General features: G+C 36.7%; 1 protein-coding gene and 1 pseudogene across 13 annotated transcripts in view; one reads left to right on the top strand and one right to left on the bottom strand.

The window, feature by feature from the left end:
* The window catches only part of NOL4 (nucleolar protein 4), a 422,575-nt gene that overhangs the window by 319,592 nt on the left and 85,034 nt on the right, over nt 1-17,949 (top strand). For 11 of the 13 annotated variants that reach the window (XR_012380046.1, XR_012380047.1, XM_073898360.1 and 8 more), the window contains one exon: nt 4,401-4,514. The exons of 1 other annotated variant lie outside the window; for it this stretch is intronic. Coding sequence is in view for 10 of the 12 variants with exons in the window: in XM_073898360.1 (XP_073754461.1) it covers nt 4,401-4,514 (114 nt within the window). In the remaining 2 variants the exon portion in view is untranslated. Of the gene's footprint in view, nt 1-4,400; nt 4,515-17,576; nt 17,712-17,949 lie in introns of those variants that run through there. One more of the 13 variants, XM_073898355.1, reaches the window with a different exon arrangement.
* On the bottom strand, nt 11,690-11,815 carry LOC141373765 (U4 spliceosomal RNA; annotated as a pseudogene).

Here is a 17,949-nt window from a genome sequence, read left to right on the forward strand (position 1 = left end):
TCATTATTTTTAAATCTTACAAGATATATACCAAATAATGTATTTACTGAGCTAAATTCAACCAGAAGGAAAAGTGTTGTTTTTCATAAATTATCTATTGAATTCTATGTATTTGAGGTTTTATTGGTCAAAATATTCTTAGGTTATTACATGGAGGCTTTTGTGTTCTCTGGCCACTCTTACTGATGTAAGGGAATTTTCAGCATTTGTCTCTCGTCGAATCCATGATGAGAGCCCTTAATACACTTTGCTAATTACCTGCCGGCAAGACCCCAGTGCGGCAATATTAGAATAAGCTCTGTGCTATCAAATGTGGTGAAGGAATGGAGAGTTCTGATGAAGATCGTTCTCAAAACTCACACTAAACAATAGTTTTAAAAAGTCCTCTATGATAACATTGCTTTGATAAGGAGCAAAATTGATTAATTTCCTTCTTACTATCTTGGCTTAAGTACTCCTGAGCTGTGAAATAGATAAAAGCCAAATTATGGAGGAACAATAAACAAAAGACTTTCATTTTTAGTATCTTAGAGCCAGGTGCAGCATAACGGACCTCTGTGTGTAGTGAAGAGCTTTGGCATTCAGTATTAGAACCAAGGGGATTTTTAACAGATTGCCTCACAGGAAAGCAAGAACTCTGCCTGGCTCCTCATTCTCATTTTGCACGAGACTAAGCTTTTCTTATGTTTCATATACAGTCATTTCTTGGCACTCCTGGTTTCTCCAACATGAAATTCTTACGAATTTATATTGCATCCATTTAGAACATGTGAAGAACTGAGCTAAGTTACCTTAATTTTTGTGCTATTAATGAAGAAAGGTTTTAAAGAACCAATAGCAAAATATACTAGGAGATTCTCAGTCCCTTTAAGAGGAGGATTTTGGTGAGATCCTAATATATTCTTTGCTTAAATGCAAAATAGAGTTAGCTGTAAATGGATTCTTCTGTAGGAGTGTGTAGTATTTAAGGTCTCTAGCTTTGTTTAAGCTTACTGAGACTTGAGTTGTGAACTGAGAATAATTCTTTACGAGGAATTATTCCCAGTTTCTCATCAGTCTTAGATATAAATCCAGGTGTTTCCACATACATAGCTGTGTGATCTTGGGCAAGTTATATAATCTCTCAGAACTTTAATTTATTTTTCATCTGAAATACGAATATTAGAAGTACTTTCTTCAAGGGTTTTTTGGAAAACTAAATTAGATAATGAATCTAAGCTGCTTGTTTTAATGCCTGACCATCCTAACACTCAGAATGAGTTAATATTTATCTAAAAATTAAATTAGGATGGTACCCGTTTTCTACTTAGAGGTACATATTTCATTATATACTTAAGATATAGTAAGTTCTTTGAAAAATACCTGTTTATTTCTTAAACTCTAACAATGACTTATTCATTCTGCCTTTCTTTCCAATGAGCATGTCTGAATTGTAATACATACTTGTAAAGGGTTAGCTTTGGTCTGCTTATTGTTTAGTTGAGCGTAACAGGATGTGTAAGGATTTTTTCTATAATATTCTATATTAATGATAAATTAGGTAAAAGTACTAAGTATAGAACAGAATTTAGAGAGTAGAAGGGTTGAGAGTTGGGAGACATGAAATCTGGGTTCTATATATAGTTAAATCAGTGTCTATTTCAGTTTCTTCAAACTTTAGTGAAGAAACTTGTACTGAATGATTTCTGTGGCTGTTTACAGTTTTCTTAAGTTATAATTCTAGCATAAACTCAGAACAACCTATTTTCAGAATTATACTATTTAACTCCTGGCTATGTCTATCACATATCTTTGCTTCTACTTATTTTTTTTCCACTTAATAGAAAAGAGTACGTGATTGCTTTATCTTAAAGTTGATTTTTTTCCCCAAAATATTTGAAACATTAGGCTATACAGTGACCTTAAAAGTGATCTAGCCCTACTCAGCCAGGGCATTATTGTATTCTGAGAAGACCAATTTCCTATATCTGGAAAAGACTCAACTCTCCCCATCATTTTCTTTGAAAAGGAAATCATATAAATTATCATGCCTAACAACTTTTACTGTTCTAGTGAAAGTTATTTCCCATTTTGTGTTTTAAAAAAAATTAATTGAAATAAAATGCTAATTTTCATTACAGGGGTATTTTACCTTTTATTCTCCTGTTCAACAGACTTTTATGCATTTAAGAAGGTATGTGTTTATTACTTTAATTGAATCAGCTTAATAAAGTCCTATAGCTTTATATATTCCTAATTTTGAATGGAAATACCTGATGGAGGAAAATAAAGATAATGAAGAGCAGGAATACATCTCTCTGAATTTCATGTGACTATCAATAATTGGATCAAGAAAAGAGAGGCTGCCGATGTTTTATTTAGATTGTGTTAATTCAGTCCCCAGAACCAGATAAAAGGTCTAATAATATAGTTTATAATGATGTGAACTGTCACTTCTATTTGAATAATGTTAGCTACAATCAAATAATTTTTTCTTTATTCATAATGGAATGTTCTTATTCTCATTTTTTCTATAACACCTTTGCCTCCAAACATAATTCAGTTGAGAAAAACAGCACTGTGTACCTAATTCCCATGTGGTTTAGATTATAATTTTGAGCTGAGCTGTGGCCAAAGCTTTGCCCTTTCATGAGACACTGATTTTGTGGCTTAATATATTTTTGGTTCTGAGCTAGATTATCTTATCCATACTCAGGGAAATACAGAATGAAATGAAGAAACCATATGAATTTTGAAATTATATTTACATCTTTATGGCAATTTATTTTTTTTAATTTTCAATTATTGATCTGATTTGATCCTCCTCTCTGTTCCAAGCACACACTCCTGACTTTCTAATTTCCTTCTCAAAATGATGCCATTGCATTTACCTGCCACTTCAGGGGCCTCTCTCTTTTCTTTCTTTTGCAAAAATAGCATTTCCAGTGTCTTAATGCTTTATTGTCAAGGTTGTGTAGGCGTTCTTCCAGGCATCTCATGGGGTTAGCAGAGGAGACAGTACCCTGTACCTTTCCTACCTTTTGTCTACAGAGGTTACTTTGGAGGTGGAAGCATGAGGAGATTAGCTGAGGCAGCTACAGAAATTGCTTCCTAGTTCAAGCAAGGTCAGAGGCTGGTCTTGTTATACAATATACAAATTCCACTGAGGAGTATCTGTGAAAGCACTCATGGTCTGAATTTAGCTGTTCTTCAGTACTGAGATATAAACCCTATGGTTCAATTTGCTAAAGCACATTTTACATGCTAGAGTTAGCAAAAATGAATCAAATACCGTAAAAGCATGCTCCTATTCACTTAAAAAAAAATTAGAAGGTCTCTTTTAGGTTAGAGGCTTCTAATAAATGGCATCCATACATATTTGAGATTCAGGCTTTGAAAACTCTAAGGTGGCATGTTACTATATAGGCTAGCTTCCCAAAGGACATTTTTTATTTTGTAATTTCATATTTTGCTATCTTATCTGGCTTAATTGTCATGTTATTTCTTATCTATCATTTGCTTATCTTCATTAAAAAACTGTTCAATATCATTAAGCACTTCATCTTTCAGTTAGATGATTTTGCATGTAATTATGGGAAACGAAAATGGAAAACTTTTCTGATTATCACAAATGATAATGGAGAGTTGCAAACAATTTGAAGTTAATTATGAACTTAGTTGGGTGGGTTAATTAATTTCTACGTGGGCTACATAGAAGACGGATTTCCAACATGTATCCATTAAGTTAATAATATTAACTCCTATTTTATAAAGAAAACATGTAGGTACACATACAGCTCATATCAAAACATCAAACTTTTATTATATCGAAATCGTTCCAGGACTGACGTTTTAGTTTGTATTTAAACAAAGTATTTTTAGTGCTCGCTTCGGCAGCACATATACTAAACAAAGTATTTTTAGAGGATTTGAATCATACCAATTGTGTCCCAACTTCGACTGCAAATATTCACATTTCATATTAAAATTGTTCAACATGGTCTGAGTGTCTGTCAGTTTTTCCAACTATGTTTCAGCCTCGTCACTTGATTTTGTTTTGTTGTGCATTGTCATATGTTACGAGAGAATTAAAGCACTTCTTTTATTTACAAAACCCAGTCAGCATTTTGTCACTGCCTATTCAAACTCCAGCTTAATGGCCCAGACTGACTATTTGTGACAATGGAGCTGTGGGAATGAGTGATGGATCTGTGTAGCAGCGATAGCTTTAACCTCTAACTAGCTTTCATTTCTCATCTTTGCAATTTCCATTTCCTCTTTTTATTGAAATAAGTTCAGTTGAAATAAATGGATACTCCTGCACATCCTGTGAGCTCTTCTGAGAATAACATTGGTCTGTTAATAATTTTTCATGTTTCTCTCTCTCTCTCTCTCTCTTTTTTTTTTTTTTTTTTTTTTAGTCTCGACCTATTCCTTCCCACCTTACTTCAGCAGTTGCAGAGAGTATCTTGGCCTCAGCCTGTGAGAGTGAAAGCAGGAATGCCGCCAAGAGGATGCGTCTGGATAGACAACAGGTACTGAGGAGCCTTGGGGGCTGGTGTGCACCCGCGATGGCAAACAAATATGGTTCATTTAGTCCAATTTATGCAGAAGGCGAAAGACTCTCGAATGGATTTTGAAGTACACCAAGATACAGTTTTTGTGTCTTTATGATATGAATTTGAACTTGAAAATGCATGTTCATGAGATCAGTAGGCATCCGTCAAATTTTCCGTGGTGAAAAATGGCCAACTGTAAAGTTAATGAGCCAGAATTCTGTTTAGTATCCAATTTGCGGGCTAATGGCTTATTTAAATAAGTGGTTCTAACTGATCATCGACAATAGTTTTGTAAATTTACCTGATTGTTTATGATAGTGACATGATTGTGTTCATTCTGAACGAAAGCAAACCTCTCTTTAATGGCCTCTGGTCTGCTGCTAAATGTCTGTGGATTATTCTGGAAATGGTGAAAAAGCAAAGATTTTGCAAGCCTAGAAAGCTGTGAAATGGGGATATAAGACAATGAAAATGTATGTCCTGGGCTTGCTTCCTCATTAATGAACCATTTACTATATGCCCATTAAGAATCCTCTTTCTTTGTCTCTTTTTAAAGGATGTACCCCCCTGTGGTGTGGACGTGTGCATTTTTTGTGCATTGTGTGCTTATGTTTCATTGAGTTTTCCCTTGGCTTATCTGCATCCATCTGTCGCCCCTTCTCAGGTCTGGAATGCCTTTCTCTGTTTTCTTTCTCTCTCTGGCCTTCTTAATTATCCATAATAAATGACTCAATTGTAATATATGACATCAAATGCTACACATAAAAGTATGCTGCATTCTGACTTTAAGTTACTTTTACAACAGGTCATCTGGTGCCTCACATCTTTAATTAAGTTTGGAACGAGAGGACTAAATTGTTAGTCTAATTTTGTTTTTCCTGTAAGCCAATGAGCCTCTAAGGAAAATAGAAAAAAAAGTTTTTCTCTTCCAGGACTAAAATATGTAAAAATGTTTCAGAATGGCATTATTTAAAATTTATGTGTTTATTACCAATATGGCGTGTGCTAATAATTCTAAACAGTGCAAAAGAAGACTTCAATTTTTTTAAATGTAGTATTCACCTCAGATAAAATATATATTTTGAGTTTGTTCATCATTCTTGGCCAACAGTATTTATTCACATGTGCATGCCCTCAGTGAGACTTTTATCATTAAGTCTAGAATTTATCTTCCTTGAAATAAGTCAGAGCTCTATATACAATACCATGTAGCAGAGTGATTAAGATGGTATATTCTAGAGTAAAGACATCTGGTTTTGATTCTCAGCCCTACCTTTACTAGTTGTGTGCCCTTCAGAAAGCTGTTCCATTCTCTGTGCCTTACTTTCTTTATGGGCAAGCTAACAGTAACAGTTCTCATCCTATAGGGTTGTTGTGAGAATGACAGATTTATGTTAAGTACTTAGCCTGGCATGTAGTAAGCATCAGTAAGTTCAGCCTAGAAAAGAAGATTTTAACTGATATTCTGTCAGTGCCTTGGCATCTGTAAAACTAGAAAGAAGCACTAATAGGACTATCTTAGATACGGGAGTTTTGAAGTCAGACTAAGTCTATTTGAGAAAAGATCATAATTCTAGAAACAGGAATGGTAGAATTCCAGGATTGAATGGACTCTTCTGGGTGTTGTCTTGCCATATATCCCACCTAGTCTACACTCTAGAATGGTGTCAGTCATATATACAGTTATTATGAAAGTTGAAGGACTGATTCACATTATGTACTACCTATGATATCACCATACAGTAGCCCCAAAAGCTGGGCATCCACCAATATTTGGTCCAACATCTTAAACCACGGTTGGCCTAATCTATAACATGGAGGGTACAACTATTAAGTTCATAGATTTATTTTGAGGATTTCATAAGGCAAGGCATATGAAAGCATAGTTCATTTGATTCGTTTATGTATTGTTGGAGCTTTAGTCTGGTCACCATTTGCTTGAATACCTAAAGTGGTAGGAAAATCCCACCTCTGGGGCTGAAGATCTGCTATTTGCTAACACATGTGTCCTGTTATCAGAGAGCTATAATCATTTTGACAGTCCTTAAATTGAGATCAAATTTGTTTTCTAGAGCTTCCACCCACTGAAGAAAAGCTGCTAGCAATCATGAGGAGAGTGACTTCTTACTATTCCCTACTTCCCAGGGAGTAGGGACTGGAATGGGTGAGGACCAACTAGCTGTTTCCTTTTTCTGTCCTCCTGTGTAGTGGTCATTTATGGCAAGGCTTCATCACCTGAGAATAGGGGATGTCCAATATCTCTCCCACCTAGGAGTGTTCTTTCCAGGCTTTAAAAGTGTTCAATGAGTTTGGGATGTATGGGGGATATGGAAGAAATGATTTAAAAAATACATTCAGTAATTTTGGAAACCTAATAGGCATTTTTTAGTTTTTTTTTTTTTTTTTGCCATTTAGTAATTTCGACAACCCCATGAAAAGCAGGTATTATTATTCTCATGTCCCTATAAGGAACCCGAGGTTCAGAGAAGAGGGATTATTTGTACAGGGTCAGCTACATCAGACTCAAATCAGCTCAAATCAGACTTTGAGTTTATATTATGTGAGGCTGACACTTGAGATCTCTATATAATCCTATACCTTTCACTGATAAATTCACTGAGGGAAAACCTGTGTCCTGGAAGAAACTCTTAGGACACATATCATTTGTGCCTCTGCTCATATTGTTGTTGTTGTTGTTGTTGTTGTTTTTTAAGATTTTAAGATCAGTAGGCATCCGTCAAATTTTCCGTGGTGAAAAATGGCCACAGCGAGAGACGGAACACAAGCAGGGGGAGCGGCAGAGGGAGAGGGAGTCTGATGCGGGACTCCATCCCAGGACCCTGGGATCATGACCTGAGCCGAAGGCAGACGCTTAACGACTGAGCCACCCAGACGCCCCTACTCATAATGTTTTCAATAGTGCACTTTTCTGTTGGAAAGCAATCTATTTTAATAACAAAGATATTTGCACTCTTTTGTAACTAGCAAACCAGCCTTCCCCAGTAAGCAAGTTATTCCAAGCAGGACATTTTTGTCTCAATATCAGCTTGAAAAAGTGCCTCACTTCATCTGGGAAATGAGTTATGCATTGCAAATGCTGGTTTAGTGTTTATTTAGTATTTTAAAATAATACATATTACACATAGATATTTAAGAAATCTAAATTATTTCTGTTTAACATGAATTCTGCAGATTTCATTTGGCACGCCACACAAAGACTTCTACCGAGTGACTTTGCACTTCCAACCAAAGCACGCAGATGGGAGAGCCCTCTCCTAATTTGATCTAAACCCTCTTTACCCAAGCAGAGATAGCAAGGATTCTTTTGGGTGTTGGCAATGAGACGATTCTTTTCTGTGCCCGTTTTTAACCCAACTCACAATTCATAGAATTTGCTGGTGACTAAGAGATTCTTTGTCATGCCCCTGCTGTTCTGTAGGTGCATGAAAGTTCAAGAACTGGACAGTTAAATCTGCATTCTGTTAAGCCCCATGTCTGAGTGCTTGCTGCCAGTGGTTGGCCACATGTAGAGCGATAATTATGTATGTCCTTCAGACTTTATGAAGCTTGATGAATTAATTGGATTTTATAAAGCTGTTTGAGCTATGGACATGAAAGGTATTATGGATGTGTTAAATACTTTATTTCATATGCCCACCCTGCACCACAGTCCAAAGGAGCCTTGTTATTATGCAGCCTGAGCCCTGGAGCAAGCCAGTGGCAAGGACAGCAGCCTCCTGTTTTATCAGGAATCAGATTTCACAGAACTGAGGTCAACCTTCAGTGCATTATCGAATACAGTCAACATTTCTTTTAACATGAAAATCTGGAATTTTTATGGTGTTTGGGAAATTCCTCCTCACTCTGACAATTCAAAAAAAAAAATGGGCAAAGTTAGACTTCACTTTTCTATGACAGAGCTTGAATTAAAAGATTATCTTTTTCTCTATCTTTATTTCATTCCTCTTTCCTTAAAAAGATTTTTCAGGGGTGCCTGGGTGGCTCAGTTGGTTGAGCGACTGCCTTTGGCTCAGGTCATGATCTCAGGGTCCTGGGATCGAGCCCCACATCGGGCTCCCTGCTCCGCGGGAAGCCTGCTTCTCCCTCTCCCACTCCCCCTGCTTGTGTTCCCTCTCTCGCTGTTTCTCTCTGTCAAATAAATAAATAAAATCTTTAAAAAAAAAAAAAAAGATTTTTCAGTGCTCTTGGTTACAATTCATCTAAATGGAGAGACCAAAGCAGAAAGTGAGAGATGAGAACCAGTTATTTGCTGGTGATTTGCTTCCCATTGGTGTGTATTCTTTGCTGTTTTTCAGGGATGACATATCTTTTATTCCTGGCTTGCTGACTGATAAACTTAGGGAGTTTCTGAATAATGTGAGTTTCTTGGGTTTCTTTTCTCTATCCCCAGTTCTTTGAGTTTAGTTAGTTTGTAGTGCTGTACTGGGGATCACATAGAGCCAAGGGTCAAGGGCTTCCCCAGCATCCGTGCGACAGATACAGCCCTCATGAAGGACAGCACAGTACCAGTGCATGATGACACTTTTTGCAGTGACTGGGACAGATGGGAAATCAATGGTAGGCTGTGATGCGACCTCTTTACTCTATTGAAAGGAACAGAGAAGGGAGAAGGAGAAATGGCTTGTTAGTTCCTTGTGACATAATAACAGGTGATAAATCAAGGAAAAAAATACTGAAAACTGGTGTTTTGCAAAGTTAGAAGAGAAAAATCACTGCTAGTAAACCAGCATGAAACCACCAGGCAGGACCTAAAAATATTCAGTAAGCCCAGAGTTCCCAGTACTCTGTTTTCTTTAGCAGTGGTGAATGCCCTGCAGACTGCATCTCTTCATGATTCTTCTGCTGTCCTGTTAGGGTACTAATGGGTGGGCATATTATTAAATGTAAATGTAGATACAAAAGTTGAAAATAGAGCCGTGTAAGCATGGTGGCGATTTTCATACAAACTTTGTATTTTGTCAAGGATGTTTTTGAAAACTAGAAAATTTTCAAGACAGGCAGCTTTTCTATCATATTTCATTCTGTACAGTCGTATGTCTTTTTGATTACCACTTATAAGCTTTAACAAGTGCACAACTGAAAACAACATTTTTCAGTAGGATTTTATGCTTAAATTGAAACAGTGTGCTACTAACTGAGATGTGGCTTGAAACCTCTTTCTGTGCCCTTCTGGCCCACACCCCCAGGCTTCCATTCTCAATCATCTTCGACTTCTGTTCCACTCCCAGAATTTTTCTTTCTTTTATGCAATATTTTATGGAAAGCCTGACATCTTTGAATCTTCCAACCTATGTTTCAGCACGGCCCTTACATCCAAAGGAGAAAATATGCTATATAAGAACCACAAAGTACCATAGAGGGTAGTTCTTGGATGATGTATTTCCGTTGTAACATGTAATTTAAAGCTACTTAGACAAGGGGCGCCTGGGTGGCTCAGCCGGTTAAGCGTCTGCCTTCAGCTCAGGTCATGATCCCAGGGTCCTGGGATCGAGCCCCGCATCAGGCTCCCTGCTCCGCCGGAAGCCTGCTTCTCCCTCTCCCACTTCCCCTGCTTGTGTTCCCTCTCTCGCTGTGCCTCTCTCTGTCAAATAAATAAATAAAATCTTAAAAAAAAAAAAAAACTATTTAGACAGAATAAACTCCCCAGGTCATCTCACTATATGGGACCTTATTTTCCTCATTGATAATAATATTAACATTAACAATAGCATCAGAAGTATTTATGGATGCAGTAGTGTATGAGGTGTTTTGCAAGCCCATTATATGTCATTAGCATGGCTTTTAATGAAGTGGGGAAACTGAGGCTTTGGTGAGGTAACTTCTCCCAAGGGTGCAGAGTTGTTCCAATTCTTGTGCTTTTTAAAATCACGTGTTCCGTGTGAAATCACTAAAGCAACCAGAGCAGCTACAGCTCATCTGATCTATGTGTGTGTGACAGCTCACCGCGTTCGGTGCCAGGTACTTTCCAAATGGTGAAAAACTATCGGTAAAATTCCGAACAATACATAGTACAATATTGCCTGATTTACATAGTAGCACTATGCCTGAAATCGTTCAATTTATATTTAAAAGTATGCATAAACGCTTTGTGTTTATACCTAAAGTAAACTTTTAGGCTCAGATAACTATATATAGGCTTTCGCCTAAAAAATATCCAGCAGGACTTTTTTAAATTGACATGGGAACAAAGACAGTGCTTAGTCATTTGAGACTGCCTGGAGCATGTCAGAGCTTCCAGTAAACTGGTCCCCCACCCACTTCACACCTGTGTCACCTGCTATATATTTTCCAAATGTCCCCTGTGAGTGGTTGGTAGCACTCTCTTTAAGAAGCCTGCTATGGACAGACTAGGATTTGAATAGGAATGGGAATCATAGATTCTCAGATCCATTCCTTGATAGTGAACTCATAACTCTGTTACTCCCACTTGCAGAGACTGACCTTGAGCTTCAAAAACCACACATTTTCCATAGGCTTTGCATTTATCATATTAAATGAATTTTCCATCCATCCCTTTCTCCTTCCTTTTACTTTTTGTTTTTATACTCACTAGAACCTAGAAATAAAAATTGCGTGGTATCAGATAAAAATAACCAGGTCCTTTGATTTAATTTTATGTCTTTGCAAGGATGAGGCAATTAAGTATCAATGGCCATATCAATTATGCCCTCGGTCAAGAAACTAAGCCACATGTGAATTCTAATTCCAGTTTTGTTCTTGAAGTACAGTTCCATTTTGTATTCATCATTCAACTATTTTAAAATCTCTCCCAGAATTGCATTTCTATTCTTTCTAATTTTGAAGTCCCCATTATGTTATTTATAATAGGGATGCTACAACATCCAACACTTTGCTACAAATAAAATACCCCAAAAAGATAAGGTTCTGTGGCCTTCAGAAATGTGTGTTTCATCAGTTTTCATCATCCATAAATACGCTGTTTGCATGCTCACCATTGGAAGGCATGACTTGGCAGCTCTTCTCTTTCTCTGATGGGTATACACTGAACTATCTGCCTACTCACCTCATCTCTAAAATGCCAGGCAATGTGTATTAAGTTATCATATTCTAAAGGAATAGAATTTTCCCTGTATGGGAAATAGCTAACCCAGGGGATATCAACCATGACTTTAAATTCATGAGCACCAAAGAATAGACCAATTAGTAAACCAATCCAGAGAAATTTGATTACAATTAGTAATAATCACGCCTCGGATAAACCTCATCGGCTACAATACTGCCCCCCGCGCAAAAGCTGAGAAACTTGATTACAAACATTCTTACTACTGCAAAGCTACCGTCATACTTCTATTAGACCAGAACACACTCTGGGAATATGTATAATCACATTTTTAAATAATAAAAATATGGAAATATTTTATGTTCCATTGTATTTCTGTAAAAATATAGCAGTTTTATATGTGTAAAACCTAAGAAAAGTAAAGGTATATACCAAAATAAAGTGTTTTACAGTTACATAAAATATCCCTTATGGATAATGATAATGCATTTTTACCATTCCATTTCAAAAGTTTGAGCTTATTGTACACATTATATAATATTTGAGAAGCAGGGTTAAAATAGTTTTCCCGGAATTTTTATTTGCTCTCTGGGGAAGAATACTTGACCTGAATTCTGTTGATATTTTGTGAGCAAAATAATTGCTTTATGAGTTTGCATTCTTTCAGCATTAATGTGGCTGGGCTTTGAATATGAATTAATTCCAACTTGAGTTTTTGCAAGATATCTTTTTTAATGGATATTAAAAGTTTAACACTTTTTCCATGATTTTTTTTTAACTTCTCTGGCTAGTTCCTTAAATATTTAATTTATCCCTATCAGCAAAGAACATGATTAATAGTAGAAAATTACTTGTAAATGAGCCCTAAAGTGGTTTGCTTATTTAGCAACTATTCATCATCTGGAAGATATTTTGCTACATACAGAGGCCATGAAACAAGTAAGGAGAGGGGAACCTCTCTTTACTAAGTGCTGGATTTACTTGGTTCTTTGCATATATGACTTTGTTTGTGGCAATATCGCTGCTGAACAGGTATCATTATTCTCACTTTACAGATGGATAAAACATAATATTTTTCCTCAAGAAACTCACATGCCATTAAAGATAAGTGAAATTAGCATGGTAAATGCTAATTTTAGCATGGAAATTATAAGGGTGTGATCCAATTGTTGTGAGAGCCAGGGGACAGTGCTCTTAATTCTGCCTAGGGAATCCAAGAGGGCTTTCCAGAGAAGGCACTATTAGATTTGGACCTTGGGAAATAAAGGAGATTTTGACAAACAAAAAAGCTAGAGGATGATATTCCAGATACATGGAGCATTCCCACACATGAAAGCTTCTTGAGTATTAAAAACCGCAGTCTCCTGTGAGGGAAACAAGATTGTGGGGAAGACCTAAAAAGAGAGGGGATTGGACATGAAGGTTTAAACTAGATTGTGTAGGTGCTTTCTATGGTGTTATTTGGACTTTAAATACATGCCAGAGAGGAGTGAGAAGGAGAGTGAAATGTCTTATTTTTAGGAGGCTTCAGAAGCCTATAGACAGGGAAGTGTTGAGGAGACACTGGTACAAATGCGAGGTCCTGATTCAGCAAGGAATTACTCTCCTTACCACCTGTCATTTCAAACTTGCTATTTATTTTTGTTTGTTTAAAGATTTTATTTTTTTTTTGACAGAAAGAGACAGCAAGAGAGGGAACACAAGCAGGGGGAGAGGGAGAAGCAGGCTTCCCACGGAGCAGGGAGCCCGATGCGGGGCTCGATCCCAGGACTCTGGGATCATGACCTGAGCCGAAGGCAGACGCTTAATAACTGAGCCACCCAAGGGCCCCTCAAATTTGCTCTTTAAATGAGATGAAATGTAAAGCTGAGACTATGCCAAAGAGTGATTATGAAGATGAATCTGCTACAAAAGAATCTTATGGTTACCGGGCATTTCTGAATTAAACACGACAGTCTTGGGAATGCCGACTCCGCCATGCCACAACATTAGCTCAGCTAATTAGGAATCGAAGCTTAATGTTTTTCTATAGTTTTAGCTTATGGAATTATATACAAAGTTTATTCTGTCTTAAAAGTCTTTTAATCTTTTTATGATGTCTCAAAAAACTGACATTACAGTTTTCATCAATGATTGTTTTTATTTTTTTAAAACTTAAATTGAGAATATGGTTACTTCTGTATAAAAGTTTTCCTTAGTACATATGTTTTCCTTATATAATGGTGTATCAATTTATATCTGTGTAGTGATGCATAGAACATCATTTTGCTGGCCCCTCATAATACTCCGAAGCATGTAGATCAAATGGTTTCCTTCTTTTATGCATGGGGAATATGAAGCTGAAAAACCTTTATTCCTTTTGGGTGCTATCTATGGGGTTGTCTTTTTTTTTTTTTTTTTCCTAATTCATTCCACTTTACTATTTGATTTTCTGGCTTCATTGAGCATTCTCCCACATTCTTATAGAAATGATTTCTTTTTAAATTTTTAGGTACATCTTTGGCTTAGGATGTTATTAGTTTCTGGATAAACGTCAGGATATGAGTAGGTGGTTTGAATTCAGACAGAGAAATTCACATAATATGTTTATACACTTTTTGGTGCCAAAGTCAGAGGAACATATGGTTTACTGAGCTCTCCATGAATACAGCATTTATGTTAATATTTATTTTAAAACGGATTATTTTTAGGCTTAGTAGAAAAATGAAAAATCTGACATTCGGCTTATGCCAAATGTATTCATTTTTATAATTTATTTCTCATAATCTATTCATTTTTTGTCTTGTCTTTTCTCTTTAACCACTTTAAAACCCACTAGTTAACCTGAAACAACAATATTGTGTGTATTGGTGAAATTTAGCCATAGTTACAAATTTATTAGAAATTAGATAATGTAATAACTTGACAAATTGGACTATGCTTCCTAAAGAGACATGATGTTTGACATGACATGTGGTAAATACAGTGAGACCAGTGGCCTCAAGAACCACATTTTTCTCTCAGTAACGCAGCACTGTGGGAAAGTGGGGTTTCTGCAGGGCTGAGTATTTTGGGTGGCTAAATATTACCCTTCATTGAAAATGATTTTACTTTTGTTTCTCATTTCATTTATTTATTTTACTTTCGTTTCATTTCATTCTAAACTTTCAGTGCATCTTCATTTCATGACAAAAGTCTACTGATCATAAATTTAACCATGGATTTAGTTATTAATCTTTACTAAGGATTGGGCAGTTCTGTTATTAGAGCCTCAGCTGCAAGCATAGGTACCACATAACAGGTGCTTTAACAGGCGATCCTATAAAGTCTGTCTTGGAGAAAACCCCCAAGGCAGGTCAACCTGCTTTCTTGGTAATTTACCTCTTTCTCATAATGGTGAAAGGAGCCTGGATTTCTGATAGGCTTGCCAGCTAAGTTGATCTTTATTGATCAGTTTTGCTCAAATGGATCAATCTCATCAATTTCTCACCCTCAGGAAGAAGCCCCATCTGTCATGTGCTACCAGTGTTCTTTGCCTTGTCAACATTTTAAATTAGTATTTGCTTCAACAACCCAGTGGCTTCTAGATGTCTCTAGGACATGTCTGTATTTGTTCTCATTTATACCCTGTTGATGGGATATATGAAGGACTACCTCTCACTATTTTAGGAGTTTATGCAAACATATTTTCTAAGAGCCCTTACCCACGATCTTTCATCAGGAAGAAAATGATGCTTATATAGATCAAAAACCAAGTCCCATTTCTTTCTAAGTTCTTTTTAATGTTTTGCCTTGAACACAAACAAGATCAAAATAACACTTTAAATGATACAATTAGGTTGAAAGCCCAGTGATCTTCCTACATTAAGATCAAACTTCTCATTAAATCACCTCTCTAGTAACATTCCATGTTTTTATTTTTCTTGGTTTTGGTGCTCATTTTGATATATAAGGAAACATAATAGCGCAGTCTGGTCCTGATACTCAAGGACCCACAGAGAACTCCAACCCCTGGGGGTGCCTGGGTGGCTCAGTTAAGTGCCTGCCTTCTGTCAGGTCATGATCCCAAGGTCCTGGGATGGAGCCCCTCATCACAGGGCTCAGTGCTTCTCTCTTTCCCTCTGTTGTTCCCCCTGCTTATGCATTCTCTCCCTCGTTCTGTGAAATAAATGAATGAAAATCTTAAAAAAAAAAAAAAAAAAAAAAAAACCAGCACATGGCACGAACGGTCACCTTTTTCACATCTGAGGTTTGTGTTTCGTCTTCTCCCAAATCTTCTAGGAACATTTAAGTGGGATTTAATAGAAGTCCTTGTTCTGAGTTCTGGAAAGAGGGCAGAGAGCAAATGTACAAAAAGATCATAGATGTAACTATAAACTTAAGTCATAAAATAGGTAGATGTAAGTGAAAAGTTTATTTGAATCCCAAAGGCATTGTGATTTGCATCAAAAAACAGCAATTAAAGTTTTTTCCTATGCCAGTGTCTTTCCTATTGGTTATTTATGCTCCATGATTAATTTCAGGTGAGGGAACCTGAGAAGTTAGAGGCAGAAGGTAGGCTTTCATTCAAGCTTTAGAAAACAAAGAGTCCAGGGGCGCGTGGGTGGCTCAGTCCTTAAGGGTCTGCCTTCGGCTCAGGTCATGATCCCAGGGTCCTGGGATCGAGCCCCGCATCGGGCTCCCTGCTCAGCGGGAAGCCTGATTCTTCCTCTCCCACTCCCCCAGCTTGTGAGTTCTCTCTCTCTCTCTCGCTGTCTCTCTCTCTGTCAAATAAATAAATAAAAATCTTTAAAAAAAAAAATGAAGGCTCTCACCTTTGTTTACTAAAAAAAAAAAAACGAAAACAAAGAGTCCAGAGAATGAGAAGCAGTGGGATATTTTAAATACACCTGTGTGGCATTTACACAGTCACTATACTTGGGGATTGCTAATATACAACTTTACAGAAGAAGAGCCTCTTTTTCAAGTTATTAAATTTTCATTTTTACTATGGGACATAGTAGACTCATTTTAAAAAGTTAGAGCTCCAGGGAACCTTGAAGACCACTTAGTTTAATAAATTTATTTTATAAAAGAAGCAGGTCTGGAAAAATTAATTTTGTTTTAGATTTTCTTCGTCTCTTCCACCTTCCTTTCTTCAGTGATTTTTCCATATTTCTCTAGAAGTGGAATTTCTCTTTAAAAAGAAAAAAGACCAATATAGTACAAAGAGTTTAGCTCCTTTTTTATTTCAGGGTAATGTTCTGAGTAATGAAAATCAGAATGCTTCATAAATTTCAGTTTTTAATGCCATCATACATTCATAACATGCAAGAATTTGAATACTACTTTAGGTGGGGAACTCAGAAGGTCACATTAGTTTAATCCAATTTCATTTTTCTCTCCTTTATGATTGCCTGTGAAGCAAGTTTGAGAAGTCCAATGAAGCTGTCAAGCTTTGTACGGTCTCCATGTGTGTGAGGAACATTTCCTTTCTAGGGAACTGCCCAGTTATTAGTGTATTTTCTTTAATTCTTTCTAAAGGATCTGTATGTGAGGTTTTTAAAATATGGAATCTTTTCTGTAGCTTTTTACATCAATTTCTTAAACTACTCTTTGATAATTCTTCCTCTAAGAACATTTGTTGAAACCATTTCAAATACCCAGATTCAGGTTTAAATTCCAAGTTCTTTAACATGCCAACTCTCAGCCCTACTCTGTTTGGGAAATAAACCAGGATGTGTATGGGAACAACATCACACATAATTGTACTCATGTTTGTTTGTTCTCTTATCCCTTTGTGTTGCATTCACACAAATTTTCTCATTTAATTTCTCCCCACACCTCAGTGAGGTACATACATTATTACTATCATTCATGACTCAAAATGGTACAAAGAAATGCAGCCCCTCATTGTTACTCCTGTTTTCTTTTTAGCTGCATGAGGTTTTGAGGATTTAGAGGTCTGTGAAAGTAGAGCAGGACTCATCATCCTCTAAACACACCCTAAATCTTTCCACCCACTTGTCTTTGCCCAGGCTGCTGCTCCTCTCCAGTTCCAGTGCTGCGCTTATTTGTCCCCATCTCAAAGTGCATCTGTTTAAGGAGCCCCTTCTGGATCAAATCAGCCCACCAAATGAGTCCTTTTCTCTATGTAGTAACAACTCTCAGCCTGACATACTGCGCTGCTTGATTAAATACCTAACATCGCTCACAATGGCCTCCAGGTGTCTTTTGGAATATTGACTGTACAATTACAGATCACTCTGTAGGATTAAAACAGCTTTAGCTTTTCATCATTTTGAGCCTCAAAGATATACCTACTAATATACTGGGATGAGGTTATGCACTAAGTAAATATCCATATGTGGCTTGATGTAGCATGGCAAAAAGTTCGGTTTTAGGGAAGGA

Source organism: Callorhinus ursinus, unplaced genomic scaffold, assembly GCF_003265705.2.
Source record: "Callorhinus ursinus isolate GAN/ISIS: 27379988/994484 unplaced genomic scaffold, GSC_fseal_2.0 scaffold11, whole genome shotgun sequence".
In the NCBI taxonomy this organism is placed as follows: Eukaryota; Metazoa; Chordata; class Mammalia; order Carnivora; family Otariidae; genus Callorhinus; species Callorhinus ursinus.